Source organism: Mauremys mutica, chromosome 20 (assembly GCF_020497125.1).
Source record: "Mauremys mutica isolate MM-2020 ecotype Southern chromosome 20, ASM2049712v1, whole genome shotgun sequence".
In the NCBI taxonomy this organism is placed as follows: Eukaryota; Metazoa; Chordata; order Testudines; family Geoemydidae; genus Mauremys; species Mauremys mutica.
In genome coordinates, this window is record NC_059091.1 from 9,078,478 (window position 1) to 9,105,087 (window position 26,610).

The following is a 26,610-nucleotide window of genomic DNA, read 5'->3' on the forward strand; positions in this document are numbered from 1 at the left end:
CACTGCCCCCGAGGCTGGCCAAAGACACTGCCCCAGGGATGCATTCTTATACACCGGTACAAACACGTTACACATCACTCCTGACGTATTGAGGTGCAACCCTTCTACCTAGCAAGGTACAACCCTTCTACGTAGTAAGGTGCCGCCTCTCACCTTGTACATGTTGGTTCGAACAAAACAACTCTCCATCATATTACCCTTTTGGCCCTGTCATTGGGATGGGTCAACCTGTTCCTTGTTATCTGTGAGTATACAAGTATGCAAATGTTCTGATATCTGATGTCTCTTTTCGCAGCATCAGCCCTTTTCTTGCCAGCTTCTGAGAGCAGGGCCTGCCTCTGGCTCACAGCTTAACTTTGCTTTATGTTAGTAAAGTCTTGACCATTACTTTGGTCCAAGCCTTAGTCCTCATACTGGGCCTCTGATAAGGGTTTATCTTTCAGGGCCTCCTCTTACTACAGGGGCTCCCTGACAGCCGTTCTGCCCCACCACACTCGTATTGCCCTATGGGAATGCAGGGGTGGGGGCGGCCCAGGGCCCAATGGGAGGCAGCTGTGTGGTGAGTCGGAGGCCGAGCCTGCTCACTGTGGGGCTGTGTGAGGCTCTCAGGAAGGGGGAGAGAGACCCCGCTAGCGGCTTGACCCTGGAGAGTGATGGGGGAGCCCGAGCTCTAGGGGTTCTACCTAAAGAACCACCGGGCTGAGGGCAAGGGCTGTAACTCTCTGGCCTTCGGGGGGCTCAATAAGCCCTCCTACAAGCTGGAGTGCAGGTGAGGGGTTGCAGGGGCTCTATAACAACCACCCCCGGGCAAAATGAGACATGGATTTATATTCACCCTGTACTGAATTGCAGCCACTTCTGGGGTGAAGGGCAGTAGCTGCATAACAACACACAGCAACACTGCACAGGGATTGCCTGCCCAGCACTGAAATGCAGACATCTCTGGATGGAGCACAGCTGATGTGCAACAGCACTCAACAACACTACACAGGGATCACTCACCCAGCACTGAAATGATGCCACCTCTGGGGTAGGAATGCAGCAGCTGCTGAACAGCCAAAGAGAGAACACTACTCACAGTTTACAACAGGGTGCAAAGAAGACTCTCACTTCCATTTGAAACTTCTGGGGGAGTTTAACAGCATGTTCTGTTTCTGTAACCTGAGCTGAACAGCAGCCAGGGCACAATAGCTTGGGTCTGCACTGTGGGTAACCAGACAACAGCTCTGGCATGAGGGATTTGCTCTGACTGATGGAGAGAGGAATGAGGTAGGGAGCCAGTCAAGCCTGGGGAAACAAATTCCTTCTCCAGGAGGCTTTGCTCCAGGATCTTGGAGCCCAGGCTCTACAGCCATTAATTACTGCACCACCCAGCCAGAAGGGAAGGGCTGGGGCAGGTCTCTGCACTCCACATGTCACACACAGACAAGGCAGAACGAACCATGTCACAGAATGAATCAATTGCAGAGCCTGGACTAGAACCCAGAAATCCTAACTGCCAGCTCTCTGCTCTGACCATTAGACCCCACTCCGCTTGCAGTCAGGATTGAACCCAGGAGTCCTGACTCCTAGACCCCCCCACTCCACCATTCCTCTAATCCAGTGGTTCTCAACCAGGGTTACATGGGCCCCTGGGGGTATGCAGAGGTCTTCCGGGGGTACATCAACAGGCTACATAAAAAGCATTAGTGAAGTCAGTGCAAACTAACATTTCCTACAGACAATGACTTGTTTATACTGCTGGGTGTGTTTTGTTATAGGATTATAGTCTGTTAAAATATGTGTCTATTAAATTCAATGTGTAGTTTGTAAAGCTAAAGCAGCAATCCAAGATGGAGTCTGAACTGCCATCTTGTGACCGCCATCTTGTTGTTTACTGTTATCATGGCCCAGTCCTAACTGGATCCAACCAGTTTTTCCCCCCATTGGCCACTCCAAGGACAATGTCACCCTTGCTGGGACTGTACCATATTTTCCCGCCACTAAAGGGGACTGAGCTCCCTGCCGAGTGGCGCAGTCCATCCCAGTGACTGTGTGCGCGGCTCAGGCCTGCCCAGCACGTTCTGCCCGAAGTGACGAGTGAGGGAAGGAGATTCCATCGAACCCGCTCCTGCTCCTGGTACAGCCCGGGGCCTGGCTGGGGGCTGGGTGGAGGTGGGGGGCGAGGGGCCTGGCTGGGGGGCTGGGGGGAGATGGGGGGTGAGGGGCCTGGCTGGGGGCTGGGGGGAGGTGGGGGGGGAGGGGCCTGGCTGGGGGGCTGGGTGCAGGTGGGGGGCGAGGGGCCTGGCTGGGGGGGGCTGGGTGGAGGTGGGGGGCGAGGGGCCTGGCTGGGGGGGGCTGGGTGGAGATGGGGGGAGGGGCCTGGCTGGGGGGGGCTGGGTGGAGATGGGGGGTGAGGGGCCTGGCTGGGGGGCTGGGTGGAGGTGGGGGGTGAGGGGCCTGGCTGGGGGGGGCTGGGTGGAGATGGGGGGTGAGGGGCCTGGCTGGGGGGCTGGGTGGAGGTGGGGGGCGAGGGGCCTGGCTGGGGGGGGCTGGGTGGAGGTGAGGGGCAAGGGGCCTGGCTGGGGGGCTGGGTGGAGGTGGGGGGCGAGGGGGCTGGCTGGGGCGCTGGTGGGATGTGGGGTGCGAGGGGCCTGGCTGGGGGGGGGGCTGGGTGGAGATGGGGGGTGAGGGGCCTGGCTGGGGGGCTGGGTGCAGGTGGGGGGCGAGGGGCCTGGCTGGGGGGGGCTGGGTGGAGGTGGGGGGCGAGGGGCCTGGCTGGGGGGGCTGGGTGGAGGTGGGGGGACACAGCTGAGGGGGGTACTGGTTGGAGGGGGGACTTGCAGCTCGGGGTGGGGCTCTGACCGGAGTGGGCTGAGGCCCCACTACCCGAACCCCGTCCTCGCTCTAAGCCTGCCCGAGGCCCCTGCCTCCCTCTGCGCCCCACATGACCAGGTGGGGGTTCAGTGGGAACCTGCGTGGCCCTGTCACCAGGCGCCTGCCCATGGGTGCCCAGGCCTGGCCCCCGCAGCGCCAGAAGTGGGGGGCTGCAGCGTTCAGCCGTCATCAGCCTTGCAGACATCGACCCACCAGCACCTCAGTTGCTTTATACTGAAATCAGTCACTGGGGGGGCTGGGCCCATCCGTCAGTGACACTAGGGGGGGCTGGGCCCATCCATCTGTGAGGGGTCACAGACACTCCCCAGAGCACGGCAGGGAGAGGCCAGGGCGCGCACAAGGGCAGGAACAGAGCAGGGGCGGAACCCAGGAGTCCTGACTCCAGCCCTGCCCCATGCACAGCTGAATCCCACTTCCCCCCACAGGACTCGAGTGGACGTGACAGGAGGCGAAGATGGCTCCATCCGGGTTGAAGGCAGTGGTGCGTGAGAGTAAGTGCGGAGCCGGGGGCAGGGCCCAGTTGGGGAGGATTAGGTGTCAGTCGGAGCAGAGAGCTTCCCCCATCACCTGCTTGTCACACAGCAGAAGGGGAGGGAGGGTGTCTGCCCCACCCCCAAGGGCTGCCCCCTGCCATAGGAGCTGCACCTTGGGGGAGCATCTCTTTCCATTGGGGTGACTCCCACCAGGGCCAGTGGAAGGATATTTTGTGCCCTAGGCGAAACTTCCATCTTGCGCCCCTCCCTCTCCCCATCGACCACCTCTGAAAACTAGTAATCTTAGTGTTATAAACAGCCTGTCAGAACAGGTAATGGCTGCGTGCGAGGAGAAAAATGACATCATAGCCACTTTGTACCATAGTGAAGCAGTACGCTTCAGCCCAGCCCCATCGCAGAGCTGGCCTAGGCTATAGCTGTAATGTAGGAGAGAACAAGTTAAAGCCTGACACTCGATCAGCATGGCCTCTGCTGCCTTGTGCATGCTGGACTCTGAGGTGTTTGTTAGTCCTTGTCTTCTCACAACACCCTGACCTGCTGTGAGGGCTGCGTTACTTCAGAAGCCCAGGCCACTGCTGAATCTCCAGCCCAGGCTGCAGTGGACGGGGCCTGTGGCTAAATCCAAACCACACACCTGGGGTTTAAAAGGCCGGGGCTGGGCCAGGGCACCGTGAGGCTGAAGAGCAGCAGGTCTGGGGGGCTCTCCAGGTCCTCGGCCACCAGCATGTCAGAGGTGAGGGCGGTGAGCACGAACTGATCCACCTCGGCCACCAGCAGCGACGCGAAGCCCAGGGAGGAGGCCACGTTTTCCGCGCCACCCCACAGCTGCACCACCACCTGGAAGTACTCCCGCTCCACGCCGCCCAGAAGCTCCACCCGCATGGGGACAGAGTCGCAGCTAGGCCAGGGCTCGGCTGCCGTGTGCTGTTAGCGGATCCCACGTTTTGGGGGGAGCCCAGTGCTGGGATGGCAGGGGGTGTGGGTGGGTGAGCGGAAGAGAGAGCCCAGTGCTGGGGCTGCAGGTAGTGCGGGTGGGGGGGCACTGGTGAGCGGGGGGGAGCTCAGGGATCTGGGGGGGGGGGGGAGGCAAAATTCTTTTGCTTGGGACGGCAAAAAACCTAGAGCCGGCCCTGTCTCTTGCTGCACGGGGTCAGATCCTTAGTTCAGCTGTGCTCGTATCTGGCCTGGCAGAAAGGAAAGGTGATCAGAGCCATGGCCCATCTAGCCTGCCAGCCCACCACGGTCGGTGACTGGGGGCTCTGCTAGGAGCACATCATTAGCTGGCCTGAAAGCAGCCTCTGAGCCACTTCCCCGAGGGGTCTTTCTACTAGCCAGTGGGTCCTGGCTCAGGGCACAGCCATCTTGTCCGAGCCCCACCACTAATCCCCGTCTCTTTCCCTCACAGAGATCTTCAGCGTTGTCTTTCGCAGCGTGAAGAAGGAAGGAGAATGGAAGGTAAGCCGGCCGGGCCTGCTGCCCTGGTGTCCCCCTGGGGATATGCTGTATCCATATATTGTGCTCCTCCCCCTCCAGCCTCTTGGGATTCATTAGGAACCTGAGGTTTTCCAGGCTGGATCAGATCCCTGCTCTGTCTAGCCCATCATCCGTCCCCAGCTAGGCTTGGGTATGTCTGTCTTCCCACTGTGCTGGATCAGACCCAGCTTGTCCAGCTAGCCCCATATCCGCCCCCCCCCCCACCGGATCAGACCACTGGGCCCAGTGAGCCAGCCTGGGTGGGAGGAGGAACAGGAGAGTGCCAAGCATGGGGGCAGTATGCACCATTGGGCAGGCAGGTTATTGAGCCCCCGGCATGGACTGGGCTGGGGTGTGTGGAGCAGTGGGCTAGGCTGGTGCGGCAGAGGGAGCACAGGGGACTAGCTTTCCCAGTGGCTGGATCTGGTACAGAGGGATGCTGGGCTGCACAGAGCAATGAGTTCATTCGGCACGGAAGGAAGGTGGTGGAGATGTTGGGCCGATGGCCTACAGGGCTTTCCTAGGGGAACATGGAGACTCCTCTCATTCCATTTCTCCATGCCTGATCCTGGTTCTGTCCGAGGGCTGGGGACCGGGTATGTGGTGGATCAGAGCAGGGCACTGGGAGCTAGGACTCCTGGGTTCTGTCCCTGCCTCTTGCACTCACCCTGTCACCTGGGCGAAGAGGCTGATCTCCTCCAGTCTAGGAGGGTAGAGCCATTCCGAATGGCCGGGGGTCCCAGGTTTGTCTCCGTCTCCTACATCTCATACCAGCCACTCTGCTCGGAGCCGCTTTCCTTCTCGCTCCTCACACAGTCCTTAGCACGGTCAGCTCAGCCAAGTGCAGGCTTGGTAACGGCCCTGCTGCTCTGCTGTGGAAGGGCTGGGCCGGGAGCCATCGGCTCTGCCGTTAGCAGTCGCTCTGCTCCCTTGGCTGTGCCATGGATGATGATGGTGGGCAGCTGGGCTCAGGGCAGTGACTAGCTCCCCTCTCGCTACCTCAGGTGCTAATCATGGACCACCCGAGCACGCGCATCCTCTCGTCATGCTGCAAGATGTCCGACATCATGAACGAAGGCATCACACGTGAGTGGGCCCTCCCTCCCGTCCGATCCCCCCGCCAGGGCTCCCCTCCCCCTTGGACACACCTCACAGTTGGGGAGTTGACTTGTCTACATTCACGTTTGCATCTAGTTTCCTCCCTTTGCAGCCCCCTAGATGCCCTCCTTGCTATTGGTACCTTCCCAGCCAGCTCTAGTTCCCTTAGCCCGGCGCTTTCAGCCCCTGGAACCTCTTCAGCGCATTTCTCAGCTCCCGTTAACTCCTCGCTGCTCCTCCCCCACGCTGGAGGCAGGGTCCTGGCTGGGGAGGGGGAATGCTGGCTCCCTGCTCCAGGGTGGAGGAGCCCTGGGGTTGAGGGGCACAGAGCTGAGCCAGGGCTCTAGCGGGGTGCCCCCAGCACAGTACACAGGGATGTTCCCTCCCTGCTCCGTACTGTGGCAGCATCGCAGCCCATGGCCCCACATCAAAGCAGCTGCTGCATTGTAGCCTGCAGAAACCCCCAGCCTGCTGCCAGCGAACATCCCTGTTCCCCTTGGCTTTCCCTCCCCCCATCCCGGTGGAGAGCAGCTGGGGTGGGTGGCTAGGATGCACTGACCCACACCCAGTGTCTGCTCTCCCCAAGTTGTGGAAGATATTGACAAGTGCCGGGAGCCAATCCCCAGCCTGGAGGCCATCTACCTGCTCAGCCCTGTGGAGAAGGTAGGAGCTCGGGCCTGGGGCAGGTGGATGGGGAGCAGGGGAGACCCCGGGGCAGCTCCTCGTGCTGCCTGGAGGTGGCGCTGTCCGGGGGGATGCGCAGCACGACCTCAGGATGGGAATGGGGCTAGTAGGGGCCCCCCAAGAGGCTGCTTCCCCAGAGCTGGGCTTCGTGTTCTTTGCCACGGGAAGCACAGATTGTCCCACGGACCTCTCCGCAGTGCAGTCCCATGGGGGTTGGATGGGATGATGCAGCAGGTGGAGAGAGGCAACCTCAGCTAAGCTGACCAGATAGCAGGTGTGAAAAATCGGGACAGGTGTTGGAGGGGTAATAGGATTCTATAGAAGAAAAATCCCAGATATTAGGACTGTCCCTATACAATCAGGACATCTGGTCAGTCTAACCTCAGCTGAGACTCAAAGTGAAGGAGAATCGCTGAGGCAGAGGCTCACGTAGCAGGGGCTGTGGGGGAGGAGGCTCCTGCGTCTGCTGCAGGGAGGCGAGTGGAGGGAGACCAGGGGCAGGGGGCACTGGCGGAGCATGGTGCAGCCCAGAACCCACAGGTGCTGCCCACGGATGGAGCGCTGTAGTAGAGGCCTGCGAGCTGGGGCCTGGGGCTCGGGACTGGTGTAACGATGCTGGTTCTGGCGGGACCCAACTGAGAGTGCCAATTCAGGACAAATTGCTTAAAACAGGGCAGTTACAGCCCAAGGCTGGGGGTTTTCCACCTCTAAGGCAAACCAAACCAGCCAGCCAGAGGACTTTGGTCTTACCCCAGTAGCTAAGCACAAGTCACACAAGGAATTCCCTTAGACACTCCCGTCTCCCAGTATCACCACAAGTGCTACTCGTTATGGGGACAAATGGTTATGAAAACCAATGCCCTAATAAAAGAAAAAGGGTTCTCCTGATCCCTAAGGACCAAGCCCCAGACCCAGATCAATATATAAATCAGATCTTATCCACAAATCACGCTGTTGCCAGTCCTTTAGAATCTAAAATCTAAAGGTTTTTTCATAAAAGGAAAAAGATATAGATGAGAGCTAGAATTGGTCAAATGGAATCAGTTACATACAGTAACGGCAAAGGTCTTAGTTCAGGCTTGTAGCAGTGATAGAATAAACTGCAGGTTCAAATCAAGTCTCTGGAGTACTGTACATCCACAGCTGGGATGAGTCATTCGGTCCTTTGTGTAGAGCTTCCTTGTAACAAAGTCCCTCCAGAAGTATGAAGCAGGACTGAAGACAAGATGGAGATGAGGCATCAGCCTTTTATAGTCTTTTCCAGGTGTAAGAACACCTCTTTGTTCTTACTGTGGAAAATTACAGCAAAATGGAGTCTGGAGTCACATAGGCAAGTCCCTGCATACTTTGCTGAGTCTCAAAGCATATCTGCCTTCTCTCAATAGGTCAGTTGTTTAGCTGATGATCCTTAGTGAGCCATCAAGCAGGCTAGGCAGAGCTAACACCAACTTGTGTGAGGTGGCACCCAGAAGCATGGCAGAAGTTTGAAATACACACAGTCTAGAGCCAATATTTGTAACTTCAACTACAAAAATGATACACATATACAGCTAGCATAACCATAACCAGCAAACCACAACCTTGTCTTAGATATTTGACCGCATTTATACAAGATTTTGTTCCTCTACAACCATGTTCTATATGGTCCCTGTTCACGTCAATAACGTGACAACCGGGCAGCCAGGTTCTCACCTGTCACAATGCCGGTCACGGAGTCTGAACAGCTTCCGAACACCCTGCCTGGCTAGCTGGTGTGGCAAAGCTGCAGGTGCCCAGTGTGGCACCAGGGGAGGGAGCGGGCCCTGATGGCGGCTGCCTGGGATTGCTGCTCGGCCGGCTGTTCCCTGGGCACTGCTCAGAGCCCACTTAGTTCAGCAGCAAGGCCAATGCCAGGTCCCGTCTGTGGCCGAGCACGGACACTTGTGTGCCAGCGAGAGACGGGGCTGGGCCCTGAGGCTGTCCCGGGCACATGGGCACATGTCCTGTTCCAGGTGGGGAGGGAGCCAAGAGCCAGGGGGGTGAAAACCAGCCCACCTCCTGACGGCATCATGCTGGAACCTGAGTCCCCAGGGGCTGGGCATGGGCTGGGCCCTTCGGGAAGCAGGGAGGGGCCTCGGCTGGTGCTGACAACCCCCCTTCCACCTTTGCAGTCAGTGCAGGCTCTGATCAGTGACTTCCAGGGCACCCCCACCTTCAACTACAAGGCGGCTCACGTCTTCTTCATCAGCCGTGAGTATCAGGAGGCAGCGGATTCCCCAGCTGGGAGCCTGGCCAGCGGCACAGTGGGGGTGGGGGGTCTCTCTCTGCCAGCAGGCCAGTGCCCCAGCAGACCAGACCGAACGACCCCACCTACCCCTTCCCCCCCTTCTCCCCCACGGGCCTGCCTCCAGCCAACACGGCTAACAGCGTGCGCCCAGAAAGGCGGCCTCTGGCTACCATTCCCATCAGTCCCAACTGGGGTGGGGGGATGGGACACCACCAGAATACCCAGTGTGTCAGGGTCACATCTGCTTCTCCCCATTACCAGGGGCGGCTCTAGGCACCAGCAAAACAAGCTGGTGCCTAGGGCGGCCAAATCTAGGGGGCGTCCCCTGCTGCCGGGGGGGGCGGCAGGCTGGGTCGGCGGACCTGCCGCAGTCATGCCTGCGGGAGGTCCACCGGAGCCCCGGGACGAGCGGACCTGCCGCAGGCATGACTGCGGAGGGGGCGCTCGTCCCGCGGCTCGGCTGGACCTCCCGCAGGCATGACTGCGGCAGCTCAAGCGGAGCCGCCGGACCCGCAAGCCGTCCGCAGCTGCGGGAGGTCCAGCCGAGCCACGCGGGAACAGCGGTCCCTCTGCAGTCATGTCCGCGGGAGGTCCGCTGCTCCCGCGGCTCCGGGGCGCCTCCCGCGCATGACTGCTTGGGGCGGCCAAAAAGCTAGAGCCGCCCCTGCCCATTACAGCGGCAGGGGGAGCCCAAGTCCCCGTTCCTCCTTGTGCATCATCCTGAGCTGTACACTCCAGTCACTTCCCCCTGTGGATGGGCTGAGGGAGGGTGTGAGACGGGGCTGCACAGGAGAGATTATGGCCCCCCCTCGCTGCTGATGCTGCAGAAGGCGAGAACCCGGCGTGACTCTGGTTTGGTGGGGCTGGATTCATCATTGACTCCTGTGTGTCCCTGCTGGCTTGCCCAGGTTCCCCACAGGTGTGCAGCACTACTGCCCCTGCTGTGCCCATCCTGGCCTTGTCTGGGGGGGCGGCACTGTGCTGGGGGTCCTGAGCCCTGTGCCTGTCACCCCCACCCACTGCCTTTGCCTTGCAGCCTGTCCTGAGCCTCTGGTCAAGGAGCTGAGGGAGTCACGGGTCACCAAGGCCATCAAAACCCTCAAGGACATCAACGTGGCCTTCCTGCCCTACGAGAGCCAGGTGAGGGGTGGCCGGGCTTTGGAGGAGCCGGGCTGCGGGGCAGACGGTGACGTACGACACCCCACCCTTAGTGTTCAACGTGGCTGGGGGGTGGGGGGGGACCTTTCCCTTCTAGGGCCCTGGGTTTATCGCCAGCACAGGGCAGCAGGGACTAGCCGGCTGCTCACACCCTGTGAGACGGGGAATCGCTGGCTTAGATGTCTGGGGGAGGAGGGCCCTGCCTCCCCGGCTTTACCAGCTCTTACTGATGGTTTATACCAGGCCTGCAAGACAGCCCGATACTCCACACGCCTGCCCTTTGCCCAACCGCCCCATCCCCTCCTTGTGTCATCAGTGGATTTCCCCCCTCATGCCCCTGAGGGGAGGGCTGTGTTGTCAGTCCCATTGCATTGATGGGGAAACTGAGGCACAGAGCGACATGAGCCTGGTCTACACACACAAGCTTTGTTGGTCTGGGTTTGTCACGGAGACGAGAGAAAAAATCCCCCCTGTAACTGATGCAGCTGTGGTGGCAGAGCCCCTGGGTAGATGCCGATATGCTGGCCAAGCAGTCCTTTCGCCACTGTAGCTTATTTCATCTGGGGTACCGGTGCCAGCTGTGCCAAGAGAAGCTCTGGCTGGTATAAGCTGAGTGTCCGTCAGGAGGCTTTGCTGGTTCACCCGTCCCGTTGCGCCAGCAAACCCTTCATGGCCGATACTGTTTTATTGGTGTCCAAGCACGTTTGCCCCAATGGCTCGTTCTGTTCGGCCAGTGAAATAAGCGACAGCAGCAGACGCGCGTTGATGCCAGGTTTGCCCGTGGCTACACTGGGGCTTTCACCAGACTAGAAGCATGGCCAAGCCCCCTCCCCCAACATTGACTTCTCCAGGGCAGAGACACACCCCGAGGGCACCTGGGAGTCTGCAGCTCAGTAAGGACCTGAAGCCGGAAAGTCTTCATCCCAGGCTGGTGCATGAATCTCTGGGCCGCTGTCCCTCTGCCACAACAGGAGTGGCTCTGGCAAAGGGCTCTCCCTCACTAGGGGCTCGCTATAGCTCTGCCAGGCTGGTCTGGTCCAACAGCGCATCTTAGGGTCGTGGTATGGGGCACAGCTGGCCTGGCTGCCAGCAGTTGGCACCAGGGTCTGATCTCTGCTCCCCTCGCCCCCTAGGTGTACTCCCTGGACAGGCCACAGACCTTCCACATCTGGTTCAGCCCCTACCGCTCCTTGGAAAAGAAGAAGGAGCAGGAGATGCTGGCAGAGCAGATTGCCGCGTTGTGTGAAACCCTGGAGGAGTATCCAGCCATCCGCTACTGGAAGTGAGTGTGCCGGGGGAAGGGGTGTGACGAAGTGGGAATGTTCTTAATGTTTTCTCTGAATACTGCGTGGGTGCCTGTGACGCAGCAGGGAGAGGGGAGTATTGACCTGGGCAGGTTGCAGGGGAGTTTTGCTGGGACTGTCTGCATTGGGGATGGGAGACTTTCCTTGAGGCCAGATACCTGAGCATGTAACCTGAGAACAAGGAGGGGGGTTGGAGCCAGGAGCTTTACCCAGGAAATGGACAAAGGCTGGAGGAGGAGTCGGGGGGGGGGAGGCTGGGTGAGACTGGCTGGAGGGAGTTTCAGTTTGGAGCTGGCTGGGAAAATGGCCTCCCTGGCGCCCCCAAGATGGACCTGACTGAGGGGGTCCTGTTGTCTGTACTGAAAGACCTGTCTTGGACTGTGTTGCTGTCAACTAAACAAACCTGTTTTACTGGCTGGCTGAGAGTCATGGTGAGTCGCAGGAAGCCGGGGGTGCAGGGCCTTGTCTCCCCCACACTGTGACAAGGGGTACCCAGCTATCTGCTTCAGGAAGTGAGTGTGCCCGGGGAAAGGGGTACCCAGCTATCCCCTATAGGAAGTGAGTGTGCCCGGGAGATACCCGGCCATCCGCTACAGGAAGTGTGTGTGCCCCTGCGGGAGGAGAGGTTTCTGACCCATAGGGTTTGTCTTTGCTGCAGGGACCATGAAGAGAACTTCGACCTTGCTCGTGCTGTGCTGGCCAAACTCAAGGTGTTCAAGGAATACAAGCCCAGCATGGGAGAGGTGAGTGAGCTGTGCCGGCCGTGCCCTCGCCCTGGGACAGAGCCGCGGGGGGAGCACATGAGAAGTAGAAGCAAGGAGGAGCGATTTCAAACCTGCTCGGAGATCCTGGCTGGGGGAGGGGTGGGGTCTAGACCTGCTTGGAGATCCTGAGGGGTTGGCAGAACAATAGCATTCCCTGTGTGGGGACTAATGGCCCCAGCCCTTCTCTAACACTGGCCCTGGGCAGATCTCAAAGTGCTCTACAAAGGCCAGTGTCCTTATCTCCTCTGTACAGATGGGGAAACCGAGGGACCGCCTGGGGAAGTGTGTGCCCAGCACAATCTCTCTGTTTATAAACAGGGCTGTTTGATCACAGAACTAAGCTTTGCACACGGAGCCTCTTCCACACCTGGACACTCCTGTCTGTGTGTGCTCCTACACCCATCCCCACGGTATCGGAACCTCACTAGTGAATTCAGCCTCCCAGGGGAGGCTGGGTAGCCTGTGTTACAGATGGGAAACTGAGGCATGCAGGGAGTCTGCCAGAGCAGGATTAGAACCCAGCTCTCCTGAGCCTTAGCCACAAGTCAGCCCTGGCCTGTGGGCTTCCCCCAGCTTCTGCCGTCCCCGTCCCACCCCCAGCAGAGGGGAGCTGCAAACCCACCCCGCCCTGGATTCTCGCACAAGAAACTCAGAGGTTCCTGTCCCCCTAGGAGAAGCAAAGTGATGTAAAATACAAAGCCTGCCCAGATCTCTCCCTCCTGTTGTTTCTGCTCTTGCTTCCAGCCTTTGCCGAGCTGCTGGGAGACTGTGCACCTGTGGCCAACTGGGAATGTTTGTAATATCTTTTATGAAGCTGATGTGTGCCTCAGTTTCCCCTATATGTTACATGGCTTCTCTGGCGGGGCATGGGGGGAAGGACTCTCAGGGAAGGTAAGAATCATGGTGTGTGAGGGGCTGTCACCTCCCTGTCTTGGTGAAATGAAGAGAATCCAACCCAGATCAGCTTAGGAGCCAGAAAGACCGTGCCAGCTCCAAGGGCTCCTGGCTGGATGCTCCCAGCAGGGAATCGGAGCAGGGCCCCCAGCTCGAGAACACAGAGTTGGGAAGGTTTGAGCTGGGGGATAAGTGAGGGAAGCTGGGAGCTCTCGCCTGAGAACTGACCAAGGTCAGACTGAGGCCTGGTCTACACGAGGCAATTGGGTCGGTGTAACTGCGTCGCTCGGGGGCATGAGAAAGGCGGCGTCACTGAAGCGGCGCAGCTGCAGCGGTTTACATGTAGACACAGTGGTGAGCTGGAGGCGGTTCGCGGGAACCAGTTGTTAAATTTAGAAGCCCTTTTAGAACCGGTTGTCCTGTGCGGGAAAACCAGTTCTAAAAGGGCTTCTAAATTTAACAACTGGTAAGTTTAAGTGACCCAAGAGCTTAGTTTGGGGGGAGCAGCCGCTCCCCCTCAGTATATTACCTAAAAGTGGCACCTTAGGCGCCGACCCCGTGGGTGCTCCAGCTCCCCACCCCAGCCCCAGCTCACCTGTGCTCCGCCCCGTTTCTCGCCCCCCCGCGCCCGCTTCCCGCAAATCAGCTGTTCACGCGGGAAGCCTGGGAGGGCTGAGAAGCAAGCAACGGCTTCGCGCACACCTGGCTGCCCAAACCGTCTACACAGGGAAGGGATTGACAGCATGCTTGTTAACCACCGGAGCTACTTGCTGCAGCAGAGCTGGCTCCAGCCTGCAGCCCCTGTCTGATCTGTGCTATTCTCAGGAGCTGGGCGGTGCTGGGGAGGACAAAGTCCTGCTCCGTGCACACCCTGCTGTTCTTACTCCTGTGAATCCCCCCAGGGATATTCCTGAGGCTCTTGCCAAGCCTCCCTGTCACAGGTGTAAGCACTATCCCCATGTTACCCGGGGGAAACTGAGGCATGGACCAGCGTGCCAGGAGTAGGTGGCAGAGGCAGGAATAGGAGCCAGGAGTCCTGACTGCCCAGCCCCCATCAATAGAATCCAGACAGCTCGCCCACCGCAGGGCCGGGAGTGCTGACTCAAACCCTTCTGCTCTGGGCAAGGTGGGGTGACCCGATGGTTAAGCCAGGCCCCATCTGCAGTCGGGTATCCCTCCAGCAGAGCCTAACTGGCAAAGGTGTGAGCAGAGTCCAGAGGTGGGGGGCATAGCAACCCACCCAGGCTGGGTAGGTCTGGAGAGCAATGATGGCTTCAGCTCTGGGGTCATGTCCCTGCTCTGCCACAGACTCTCTGTGTGACCTTGGGTGAGTCACCCAGCCTCTCTGGGCCTCCATTCTCCTCTGCAATGGGGTGACAGCCCTGCCCAGCCCCACGTGCATGGTTTGGGGGGAGGCAGGATGAAGCAATGATAGTGCTACAGTGGTGGGGGCCAGATACTCCTCCAAGAGAGGCACCTCCCCGTCAGCCTCAACAAGGGTGACCAGAGAGCAAGTGTGAAAAATCAGGGCGGGGATGGGGGGTAATAGGAGCCTACATATGAAAAAGACCCCAAAATCAGGACTGTCCCTATAAAATCGGGACATCTGGTCACCCTAACCTCAACCCATTTACCCAGAGTCTGTGGAGACCTGCCAGCGAGTGGGTGGTGACTGGTCCAAGGTTCTGCTTCCAAGTGTGGCTGAAAATCGGGCCATGTACTGAGGTGGGACAGTTGGGGAAGCGTCAGGGGCTGTACGTCTCCGCTCCCCGCTCCCCAGACTGTCTGTGCTACCCAGCGAAGAGCAGACGCAGCCCCTTGCTGAGGTGCTCCTGGGTGGGCTTGGGTTCCACTGGGGCTGCTGGAGCTGGTTTCAGAGCCGTCCGCCGTGGGAGCGCAGGGCTGGTCTCCTATCGCCACCTGCTGCGCCAAGAGGGCAGTGCATGCTGATCAGGCAGGGAGCAGGGGGTGGGCCAGCCCGCCCATGATGTGGGTCTGAGATGCTGACCATTTGAGTGGTCTCTGTCCAACTGGATGCTGGGGGCCACCCAGGCTGGGAGCGGGGAGCTAGAGGCTCACATGGGGTCCCAGCTCAGATGCAAGGTGGGGCATCGGGATAACATCCCATTGTCCCCCTCTGGGACCTTGTATCAAAGAGTCTCTGGGCCTGGTGTTGGTTAACGATAGACTAGCCAGGGCCTTCTGGTGTAGTTCCCCCCGCCCCCACACAGCATATGGGGCAGGGGGTAGTTGGGGGGCTGCCTTGAAAGGGGCATGCTCCCGTTGGTGGAGAGGCACGAGCAGAGAGCATGCTTGGGGGAGGGGGGCATTGCTATTTGCACGAGGGGCAGGTGGCCCATCCCTGCAGGGGGCGTTGCAGCACAGCTGAGTGGGGAGCTCTCCCTGCCGGTCAGGTCAGGACCCCAGGGTATGTCCCAGCTAGCTTGGGGGGTGTCTCTTGGCTTTCCCCTGGGGTTGGGAGCTGGGCCGCAGAGAGGGCGAGTGGTGAAGTTTCAGGCCACCAGGGCCCATTGGATTGTGCCATGTAAGCCAAGCCAGGACCCCTCCGCCAGAGCAGGGGGTGACGGGTCTCTCTCTCCTTTGCCCCAGGGCCCTGACAAAGCCCGCTCTCAGCTGCTCATTGTGGACCGGAGCTTCGACCTGGTATCCCCACTGCTGCACGAGCACACCTACCAGGCCATGGCCTACGACCTGCTCAGCATCGAGAACGACACCTACAAGTAGGGCCTGGCTGCCAGCAGGGGGCACCCCGCACTCCTCCTCAGGCGGGCTGGGGGGGATGTGTCCCAGGCACCTGCACTGCTCTGCAGCCCCCAGGCTTGGGGGAGGGGTGCCGCAGCCTGACCCCGTCTCCCCTCCCCCGCAGGTACGAGACGACGGGGACCAGCGACTCACGGGAGAAGGAGGCGCTGCTGGACGAAGACGACGAATTCTGGGTGCAGCTACGCCACATGCACATCGCTGACGTCTCCAAGTGAGCGTGCTCAGCCCTGCCCCTGACACGCCCCTCAGTGCCCGACCCATCCCTTGGACACTCCCCACCGTGCCCCACCCAGGGCCAGAACCCATCTCCCCCTCCCCCCAGGATACACCGCTCTGTGCCCCAACCAATGCCTAGTGTTGGGATCTGCTACCCACCCCCATGCTTCAGCACACCCCTCCCCTCCACACCCACTGCAAGAACCTCTCCCCTCGAACACACCTCTCCCACCCAGTGCCAGGACAGCCCACCCCCTTGACACACTCCTCCCCCTATTTTCCAGTGCTGGGACTTCCCCCATCTGCCCCTTCAGACACACACCTCCCCACCCTGGGGCCCCCTCAGACACACCCCTCCCCTTCCCTTCCCACCCAGTGTTGGAACCCCGCTCCCCGTTGGATACACTCCTCTCCCATCCAGTGCAGGGACACCCCCCCGCAACACACCCCTCTCCTGCTCACTGCCAGGACTCCCCCTCCCCCTCCCACCCAGTGCTGGGGCCCGTCCCTCAGACATGCTCCTTTTTGAGTGCTGAGACCCCCTGGCCCCAGCCCCTCTCCCCAAAGGACCCCTGAGCGCTCCCTTCCAGAGCCACTGTCTGCACCTCCTCTCGGAGATCCCCCTGGACACTGTCTTCCCCCGATCCTAGGATCTCCCCATGCGCCTCACAGCCCCCTTGAGGGAGTCCTTCACCGACCTCCTACTGGGCCTGCTGCTGCCCCCAGACCCACCCAGCAAGGCGCCAGGAGCCCCCAGAGGTGCACTGAACTCTCTGCCTTGGAGTAACTTGGGAAGAGCCCCCCACACTCCCCCGGCCCCATATGAGGCTCTCGAGGCAAAAAACCCTGGTGCCCGTGGGATGGGGACTCTATCCCCTGTAGCATAGGACAGGGCGCCCCTACCTTGAAGGCAGTGCCTGGCTCCGGCCTGACCCCTCTCCCTGCTGCAGGAAGGTGACGGAGCTGCTGCACACCTTCTCTGAGAGCAAGAGGCTGACCACGGACAAGGTGCGGTGGGGGAGTCCGGGACTGGGGGACCCATCCCACTGCCACTGATGGGGAGGAGGCAGGGCCGGCTTTAGGCCAATTCAACCAATTCCCCCGAATTGGGCCCCGCACCTAAGAGGGCCCCGCACGCAAGCCCTGCCAGTGCTCTGTACCGGGGTGGCCCGGCTTCCCCAGGGGGGAATTTAAAGGGCCTGGGGCTCCCAGCAGGGACTGGAGCCTCAGGCCCTTTAAATTGCCACCAGAGCCCCACTGCTGGAGCCCTGGGGGCTATTTAAGAAGTCTGGGGCTCCCCTTGCTTCTACTGCCCCGGCCCTTTAAATAGCCCCTGGAACCCCACCGCTACCCCAGGGCTCCCGTGGCTATTTAAAGGGCCGGGGCGGTGGAAGCAGGGGAGCCCCGGGCTGCTGCTGCTACCCTGGTGGGGTGGGAGGAGGAGGAGGCGGCACTTACCATACAGGGTGGGCTGTACCCCCCGTATCCACACCCCCTGCCTGCAGCCAGCCCCTGCCTGCAGCCAGCCCCTGCCACACGCCCCTGCCTGAAGCCAGCCAGTCCCGCACTCCTCTGTCTCCAGCCCTGCCAACCCTTGCCGCACCCCCTGCGGCCCTGCCTGAAGCCAGCCCACCCCATACACCTCTGTCTCCAGCCAGCCCCACACCCCTTGCCCTGCCTGCAGCCAAACCCTACCTCCAGTCAGCCCCTGCCCTGCCTCCAGCCAGCCCCATGTCCACTGGTGCCCTGCAGTTCCCAGGGCAGTAACCCTGCACACCTGCTTCAATGAGAGGGGCAGGGAGCAGCTGGGACCCACACATGTGCACACCCTAGGGTGACCAGACAGCAAGTGTGAAAAATTGGAACACGGGTGGGGGGTAGTAGGATCCTATATAAGAAAAAGACCCAAAAATTGAGACTGTCCCTATAAAATCTGGACATCTGGTCACCCTAGCACACCCCCAGGGAGTGGGGGGTCCCACACATGTGAAGCGGAGCTCAGTTCTAGTTCAGGCCCATCTTTTTAAAAAAGAACTTTAGGTCGGGTTAACGTACATCCGTATTTTCCCAGACAGGTCAGGCTTTTTGGTTCTTAAATCGCCATCCGGGAGGAATTTTTAAAAATACGGACGTATGGTAACCCTATTGGTACCAAAAATACATACTGTGGCACATCCCTTAAAGCAGAACTTTTTACAGGGAACCGGTTGCTAAGAAATGAAAGGCTTTTTTTACTTTTTTTTTTTAAGTCATCCCTCCCGGGGCCCTGCCGAAAATGTTCGAATTGGGCCCCACACTTCCTAAAGCCGGCCCTGGGAGGAGGGGCTGCTCTGCTGCCCCAGGAGGCCTTGGCGGGGGGGGGGGGGGGCTGTCCCATTGCTCCCAGGGTTTACCTGTAACGGGCTAAGAAGTATATGTGGAGCCCCCTGCCCCCCAGCCAGAGCTCTGGAGCTCCCCACAGTGGGGGAGGGCAGGGGCCCATGGGGCGGGGTCAGACAGCAGGATCGGGGCCGCGCAGGGAGAGCTGCAGGGAGCCAGACCTGGCATCTCCGCGGCCTGCTGCCGCTTTACACCTCAGGGGCGCTCGGGTTGTGGGGCTCCCATCTCATTCCAGCTCGCCTGGGAAAAGCAGGTCTAACCCAAGCCACAGCCATGTGTGGCCTGAGTGACCCGCCCTGGCCCAGGCGAGGCCTCTGCCCTGCAGGGGTAGGGGGTTCCATGTGCTGGGAGGGGCCGGGATCTCACCACTGCCTCCCTCCAGGCCAACATCGAGGACCTGTCCCAGATGGTGAAAAATTTGCCCCAGTACCAGAAAGAGCTGAACAAGGTAACGGCGCTGGAGCTGTTAGTGGGCAGGGGGCAGGGCATTCAGTGGGGTAATGGGAGGCAGGGTGCTCTGTGGGGCTGGTGAGGCACAGTAGGGACTCTCTGGGGAGCAGGGCACTCGGGGGCACTCTACTTTACTGCCTGATGAGAGCTGCTGACCTGTCCCATCGGGCAGAGCCATTTCCCCCCCAGGTGCTGTGTGGCACCATGGGCAGTAGCAATGCCCCAGCAATGGCAGCCCTTGGGTAATGCCCATGCCTTGCTGCTGCAGCTCTCGGGAGAGGGCCTTGGTGGGCTTCCAAACTAGCCCGTTGGAGCCACTCCTGGTGCCACTGGGCCATGTGCCAACGGAAAGCTCCTGGCCACTGGCACAGGTACCCCGACACCTGTTGGTCTCCAAGCCCCCAGCCTCGTGGTGACTAACAGAGAAACCGTGGGCTGCTTTGGAAGCTGCTTCCTCCTCCTGATCCTCCCCTCCAGCTGCCCCGCTCCACCCCAGAGGTGGCTGCACATCAGTGCTGGGCAAAACAATCCCTATATACTGGCCTTATACAGCCGGTTGGGGCTGCCCCTCTGGCTGAGGGGCCCTCCTTGGGGGTTGGGGGGTGCAGGTGCTCTGGACCAGCCGGTGATGCGGTAAACTCCCCCGTGCCCCGGTCTCTCCCCGCAGTACGCCACACACCTGAACCTGGCTGAGCACTGCATGCGGCACTTCAAAGGATCGGTGGAGAAGCTGTGCGGCGTGGAGCAGGTGGGTCTGTGGTCAGAGCCTGGCTGGGAGGCAGAGTCTGGCTCATGACTCAGCCCGGAGAAAGGGGTCTCAGACCCACAGGCTCGCTGGAGCCAGGGCCAGCCCCACCATGCAGCACCGGGGGTGCAGAAAGGGGACATGGGGCTCAGGTTACTCTCTGGAGGCACATTGCGCACCCCAGGGGGAGCCGACCCCAGGGAGGAGGGGGCCCTGGCACAGGGGGTAGACGAGCTGTGGGTCATGGGGCCATCGCGTCTCCCATCCTGTTGCGGGGGTGGGAGGAAGCGGAGCGGCCTGACCTGGGCCTTGTGTGTGCACCTCCCTCGCCCCCCAGGACCTGGCCATGGGGATGGATGTGGATGGGGAGAAGATCAAGAACCCCGTGAAGATCATCGTGCCCGTCCTGCTGGACCCCAGCGTGCCGGCCTACGACAAGCTCCGTATCATCCTGCTCTACATCTTGAACAACGGTAACGCCACAGGCCTGCAGGGGGCAGCACTGGGGGGATGTCGACACACACCCTGAGCGGCCCCGGCCCGTTCTCTGCAGGGAGGGGGAACATCCCTCCCTTCCTGCCAGGGCTCCCGCCTCCGCCCCTCTCCTGGAGCCTCGGCGCATCAAGCGCCGAGACTCCGGCCGAGCCCCTGAGCCCCGCCCCGATCCGCGTGGTGAGGGGGCGGGGCTGGGAGCTCCAACGGGGCCTGAGCCCCGCCCCGCTCAGAACGCCGTGGGGAGGGGGCGGGGCAGCTGCCTCCGGTCGGCGTGGAGCTCACATCCCCGCCCCCTCACCACGCGGCTCTGAGCGGGACGGAGCTCAGGCCCTGCCGGCGACGTGCTCGGTAAGAGGCCGAGGCCGGGGGGAGAAGCGGAGGCCGGGGCCGGGGCCGGGGGGGGGGGAAGAAGCGACGGCCGGGGCCAAGCGGGGGGGGCGGAGAAGCGGGACCCGGGGCCGGGCGGGGGGGGAGAAGCGGGACCCGCCGCTGTCGAAGTGCAGCCCGGTCTTCGGCGGCGGGGGGCCCCTTCTGTTCCGGGACCCGCCGCCAAAGTGCCCAGAAGGCCCGCGGCGGGGACACCCCCCCCGCCACCGAATTACCGCCGAAGGCCGGGCGGCGGGTCCCGCTTCGGCGGTAATTCGGCGGCGGGGGGGCTCCCGCCGCAGGTCTTCGGGGCACTTTGGCGGCGGGTCCCGGAACGGAAGGGCCCCCCGCTGCCGAAGACCCCGGGCCCCCGGAATCCTCTGGGCGGCCCTGCTTCCTGCAGGCTGTTCAGACACCATGTTCTGCCTCTGAGCCCCCTGCGACCAGTTCCCTGCCCACCCCTTGTGTCCTCCCTGGACCAGCTCCCTGCTTCTTGCTGCATCCAGCCCCTTCCCCCAGCTCACCAGGGCCTGGGGAACCTCCCTGACCCTGACATTGACACAGTCCCTCGTCCCCCATCGGTTCCTGCCCCATGCTGGCTCGGTGGGGCAGGGCCCTGCTCCGGGGCCCTTCCTGTAACCCTGCTCAGGCACTGCCCCTGCGCCCATTGCCCAGGCCAGGTGCCCTCATGTGGCTCCTCTGGCTGCCCAGTTTCCTGGCCAGGGGGTGCTGTGGAGTTGCCAGGCCTCCCCCTCTGCACTAAGCAGCAGTAAATGGTTTGGGGGGGTTGCCCTCCCTCCAGCTCAAGGCCTCACAGCCTTAAAGAGCCAGACCTCGGCTCTGACACTGCACCTGACTGGCCGCAGAAGGGGGAGCCCAGATCAGGGGGAGGGGGGCTCCCACTGCACTGCCGGGGGGAGCTAGAGAGACCCCTGCCCCCAGCGCCCGAGAGAACCTGTGGAGGCAGGAGCAGCAAGAACCTGAATTCAATCATTAACTGTGTGGGATCCAGTGGGTTAGAGCGGATGGTGCTGGGAGCCAGGACTCCTGGGTTCTACCCCCAGCTCTGAGAGGGGAGTGGGGTCTAGTGGTTAGAAGGGGGCTGGGAGCCAGGACTCCTGGGTTTATCCCCAGCTCTGAGAGGGGTGGGAAGAGCAGGATCTCAGGATTTGATCAGGGAACTAGGACTCCTGGGCCACAGACTGAATGTGCCTGGGCTGTGGGTGCGTCCCAGGGGTGCTAGCGCTGACCTGTCTCTCCCCATGCAGGTGTGAGCGCGGAGGCCATCAGCAGGCTGATCCAGCATGCCAGCATCCAGCAGCAGGGTGACATCATCTACAACATGGAGCGCCTGGGCACCTCCTTCATGCCTGGGGTAAGGGACTGGGGCCAGGGGCCGGTAGCTGTACCCATGCCAAGGGGCAGATCTGTGCTGCACAGGGGAGCCCAGGACATCCTGGGGGTGTCCCCCTATGGCAGTGACCTACTCCCAGCACAGAGGTGGCCTCTGCCCCTGTACAGTGGGGTGACACCCTCCCCATATGAGGGTGACCCCTGAGTTACTCCCCATCTGGGGTGACCCCTTCTGCCCCTGCAGAGGACCCTGGGAGTCAGGACCTCAGATCGCCAGGGAGCTGGAGCTGGTGACCACTGCATGGGGTGAAGCGGCTCTGTCCTCCCACCAGTCTCTCTCCCCTCCTCTCTCTCTCGCTCAGTGATCCATTCTGTTCTTTTCTCTGCCTCTCCCCTGCCAGCCCGGCTGGAGCGACTCAGATAGGCCGCGCTCTCCCTGTCTGCCCCCATTCCCATCCCACACCCCCTCCCTGCTGCCTCTCACCCCCTCTGTCTTCCTCCCCCAGAGTGGGCAGCTGCAACCCAAGAGGAAGGTGCGGCTGGAGTCCACCTACCACCTCTCCCGCTGGACCCCCAGGCTCAAGGACGTCATGGAGGTACCTGGCCATCTGCTTCCTGGCCTTGGGGGTGGGGGGTCACACCTGGCAGGCTGGGCCCAAGGGGGTGGGGCTGGTTTGGGGTCAGCCATGTGTAGAGCCCTGCATATCCGCGCACCATTTCTGCAGATAGTGGATCGGCTGCAGAGACAACCAGGTCAGTCTCTACTCCCCAGCAGCGCCTGGCCCACAGCATCCGGCTCATGCAGCCCGGGGGGCGCAGCGCGCTCGGGGCCGCCAGCCAGCAGCCAGTGGCTGTCCGGCACCCATTTGCCCCACTGCGCTGCTTCCTGTCCTGCAGGTCGAGCAGCACCAGCGTCCCCACCAGCTCCTGGGCAGCAGGATTTGGGATTGGAGCGGGCGGGGCCCCTGCACCAAGGGTGACCAGATGTCCCGATTTTATAGGGACAGTCCCAATATTCAGGACTTTTTCTTATATGGGAACCTATTACTCCCCACACTCTGTCCCGATTTTTCATACTTGCTGTCTGGTCACCATACCAGCGCCCCGCCCCTCCACCCCCTGTGATGCAATATGCTCTGCTGCTGTCATGTACCATCGCTCGTGACCCCCCAGGAACATCACTTGATAAGACACCCCTTCCCCCCAGCCCCCACCCCCTCCACGCTGCCCGTTCTCGAGAGCCCGCCCCCGCGCTGCCCCTTCTTGAGACCCCACCCCCAAACTGCACCTTCTCCTCGAGACCCCGCCCCCACATTGCCCCTTCTTGACACCCACCCCCACGCTACCCCTTCTCCTCAAGACCCTGCCTCCTCCACGCTGCCCCTTAACCTCAGTCCCCACCCTCACGCTGCCTCTTCCCTGCAAGACCTCCTTCCCCTCCCCCCACCCCCCCGCTATCCCTTGTGAGCGCATCCTGCTGCTGGTGAGGTTGTGGATACAGGTAAAAGACGGCTAGTGCAGTGGTCTCCAAAGTGGGGTGCGCAAGAGGATCCTTGGGGGTGCGCGGCAGGAGAGGCGCTTCGGCTGGGAGTCCACACGGCTTTTTTTTTTTCCCCCGCTTTGGCACAAATGGTGGAGCCAGCGCGGCAGGGGGTGTGCGATCAGAAAAGTTTGGAGACCACTGGGCTCGTGGATTGCGGGCTGATGCAAATCCACATTTTTGTATCTGTGCAAGGCTCTAGCCATGTGAGGGGCTCACCAGAGAGCCCTCTCCTGCTGCCATCCTTCGGGGTCTTAAATCATAGAGACGAGTGTTGGGGAGTTGTCTTACCCGGTGCTGAGATGCTGCCACCTCTGGTGGGGGGCACGGGCGTTTTATACAGGGGTCCCTCACCGGGGCTGAATTCTTCCTGAGGAGTGGCAGGCAGCTGTTAACAGCCGCACAGCAGCACTGCCTGAGTCTAGGGCAGCAGGTGATCAGTGTGTAGGGCTGGAAGTGCAGGGGATCCAGGCAGCACACTGTCATGGCTGGCACTGGAATCTGAATGGCCGGCAGGGTCCTTGGCCTAACCTCCAGTGAGGAGCAGGTGTTTGTCGTTCATCTGAAAAACGAACTCCTGCAGCACAGTACTGGTCATTGACTGACCGGGGAGCGCGCCTCCTGCAGAGCCTCCCCACTCCCTGCAGTACAGAGCCCCCTAGCGCCGCACTGGGACCAGCACTGACTGCCAGGGAGAGCGCCCCCTGCTGAGCCCTCCCCCCCACTCCCTGAAGTACAGCGCCCCCTAGTGCCGCACTGGGGTCACAGAGCACCCTCTGCTGACTCACTAGCACCCCCCAGCACCCAGTGGCTTTTCCTTAGAGGTCTCCTATCCAAGCGCTGCCTGAGTCCAAACCTGCTTAGTTTGTGAGAGGTGACATGGTCGCTCCTTCCCCCCACGCTTGCTGGGGCCTGAGCCCCTCATCACCCTGCCCTGTGGGGCACTCCTCAAGGGGGTGAGGGGAGCACATTTAGTTGCCTTCAGCCTACTGGCTTGGGGATCCTCCAGGCCAAGGATTAACACCCCCGGCCCGAGCTCCTGTCCCTGGCAGATCACAGGCGGGAGGCTCCCAGGCCCCTGTTCCAGCGCTGTGATGGTTCCTCCTGTGGGATTTTGGAGCAGGCAGTTGCGGTAGCCTCAATCCCATGGCTAATCCAATCAGGGGCGCTGCCCCCACCCAAGCGCCAGCCGCAGCTCGTCAGGCCTTAAGCTTCCCTGTCCAAGTCAACGCAGCGGATTCATGTAAAAGCCCCTATTATGTGGCATTCGGATGTATCACAGCCTGGGCCCCCGCGTGGCTGGGACACACCTCATGGGGCAAGAGGCAGGGCCTGGATCTGCCTGCAGCAGGGAAAGGGCACTGAGGGCAGCCTCCCCCCCCCCAAGTGAGGGGCCCTGGATCCAGCTGCAGGAGGTCTCTGCCCTCCCCATAATGATGGAGGGGTGGGGAGTTCACAGCAGGGCACTGAGCAGCTGAGGGGGATGTGGGGAGATGGGGGGGCATCACTGGAGGAGTCCGTGTGCTCTTTGCTGGCTCCCCATGCGCCACCCCAGAAAGGGGGCCCCAGGCTGCTCCCCCCAGGGACTGTCAATCATTCAGTGAGGAGCTGTCCCAGCCCTTCCCCCCAGTGGGGCCTGGCTTGGCCACCAGGTCCAAGGTTCCTGCTGCTTGGCCCCTGCTGACCTGCCCTCCCCCTGCCCTCCCCACCAGGACATCACTGAGGACAGACTGGACAGGGAGCTGTGGCCCTTCGTCTCAGACCCGGTCCCTTCCACCAGCTCCCAGGCTGCTGTCAGGTAAGGCTGAGCCTGGCTGGGCTGTGGGGGGCAGAGCCCTGACATCCTCCCCTTTCCCCCCCAGGGTGTAGGAGCCTCTGTGCCTGGGAGTGCGTGGCCAGGACCCGGCCCTCTACAGGGGAGGGGGTGCCCAAGAGCCTGGAGCCCTGGACCCCTCTCAGCATGTCTCCCGCCCCCCAGCAGTCCCTCAGCACACCAGGGCCCAGGATGGAGGAAAGGGACTGGCCCAGCTTTAGACAGCACCCCCAGCCCAGGGCAGGTGCCACCCTCCCCTACTCCCTCTTGCCTGCTTTGGGTCTCCTGTCCCACGGCCTTGGGCAGGGCCTGCCCCCCAGCCTCCTCGGGGCCCTGCCCTTCCATCTGGCATCCCTCAGCGAGCCCCTGGTCTCCACACTGCCCCTCTCTCCCTCCAGCCCCCACTCCAGGCACTGGCACAAGAACAAGCCAGCGGCCAAGAACCCGACGGGCCAGCGCCTCATCATCTACGTGCTGGGTGGGGTGTCCATGTCTGAGATGCGCTGCGCCTACGAAGTGACCCAGGCCAGCGAGGGCAAGTGGGACGTGGTGATCGGTGAGTGGGGCAAGTCCTGGGGGGAGGGTGGCTGGAATGCCCAGGTCAGGGACAGTCAGGACCCTCTGGGAGGTGGACACCCTAGAACCACCTGCCCAGCACCCACAGGGCACCCGTGCCACCCTCTGTCCTCCTGCATCCGGTGGGCCTGGGAACAGATGTGCTGGCCCCACCTGCCCGCATGGGGGCCCCACATGGCCTGTATCTAACCACCTGATCTCCTGGCCTCTGGCTCCCCAGGGCTCTCCTTGCCCAGGGACCATGTGTGGGGGCCCAGTCAGACACCCCCAGGAACACCCATGGGGATATGGCTCACCCCCTGCACACACCCCTCTAAGACCCAAGGGTGAGGAACACTGTCAGCGGGTGGATTCTTGCCTGGCCATGCAGGGTACAGCGGCACGAGGGGTGCGGTGCCAGGCCGCGGTGGGTAGGAGGGGCTGTCTCCTCCCCCCCTGCACTAGAGCAGGATCCAACTGCAAGGATGGGGAAGATGGTGATGCCAGCCTCATGCCTCCCCCACTGTGCCCACCGCTGCCAACCACCTGTCTCCCCCGCAGGTTCCAGTCACATCCTGACCCCCAGGCGCTTCCTGGATGACGTCCAAACCCTCGACCAGCTGGCCCCCGAGGAGGCCTAGAAGCAGCCCCCTCCTCCCAGAGACTCTGCCCCCCACAGCTCGCTGCCCCCAGCTCCACCTGCTTTTCTCAACAAGGCACCTTCCCCCCTACTCCTGGCTGTGGTGTCGGTTCTTGGGGGTGGGATGGGAGAGGGGCTGGGGGGACCCCCGGGCTGCTTGGCTGTTAGGGCAGGGGGCAGGCCAGCCCATTTGGATAATTGCTGTGCGGCTGCCAGGTGGGTGGGCGGCGGATTGGGGACACACAATTAAAACGCTCCAGAA

At 61.5% G+C, this 26,610-nt stretch overlaps 2 protein-coding genes across 4 annotated transcripts in view; both read left to right on the forward strand.

The window, feature by feature from the left end:
• LOC123353370 (ras-related protein Rab-3C-like) overlaps positions 1-26,610 on the forward strand; it is a 1,186,649-nt gene that overhangs the window by 138,432 nt on the left and 1,021,607 nt on the right. The gene's annotated exons all lie outside the window — the stretch shown is intronic.
• Positions 1,987-26,432, forward strand: LOC123353376 (syntaxin-binding protein 2-like). Its single transcript, XM_044994407.1, has 20 exons — positions 1,987-2,119; positions 3,303-3,368; positions 4,777-4,826; positions 5,849-5,930; positions 6,529-6,605; positions 8,777-8,855; positions 9,929-10,032; positions 11,184-11,332; positions 12,013-12,097; positions 15,623-15,753; positions 15,900-16,007; positions 16,963-17,020; positions 18,774-18,839; positions 19,509-19,589; positions 19,924-20,059; positions 21,716-21,822; positions 22,307-22,396; positions 25,053-25,138; positions 25,552-25,709; positions 26,270-26,432. The coding sequence occupies exons 2-20, from the start codon at positions 3,332-3,334 to the stop codon at positions 26,347-26,349; spliced, it is 1,764 nt and encodes a 587-aa protein (XP_044850342.1). The 5' UTR covers positions 1,987-2,119; positions 3,303-3,331; the 3' UTR covers positions 26,350-26,432.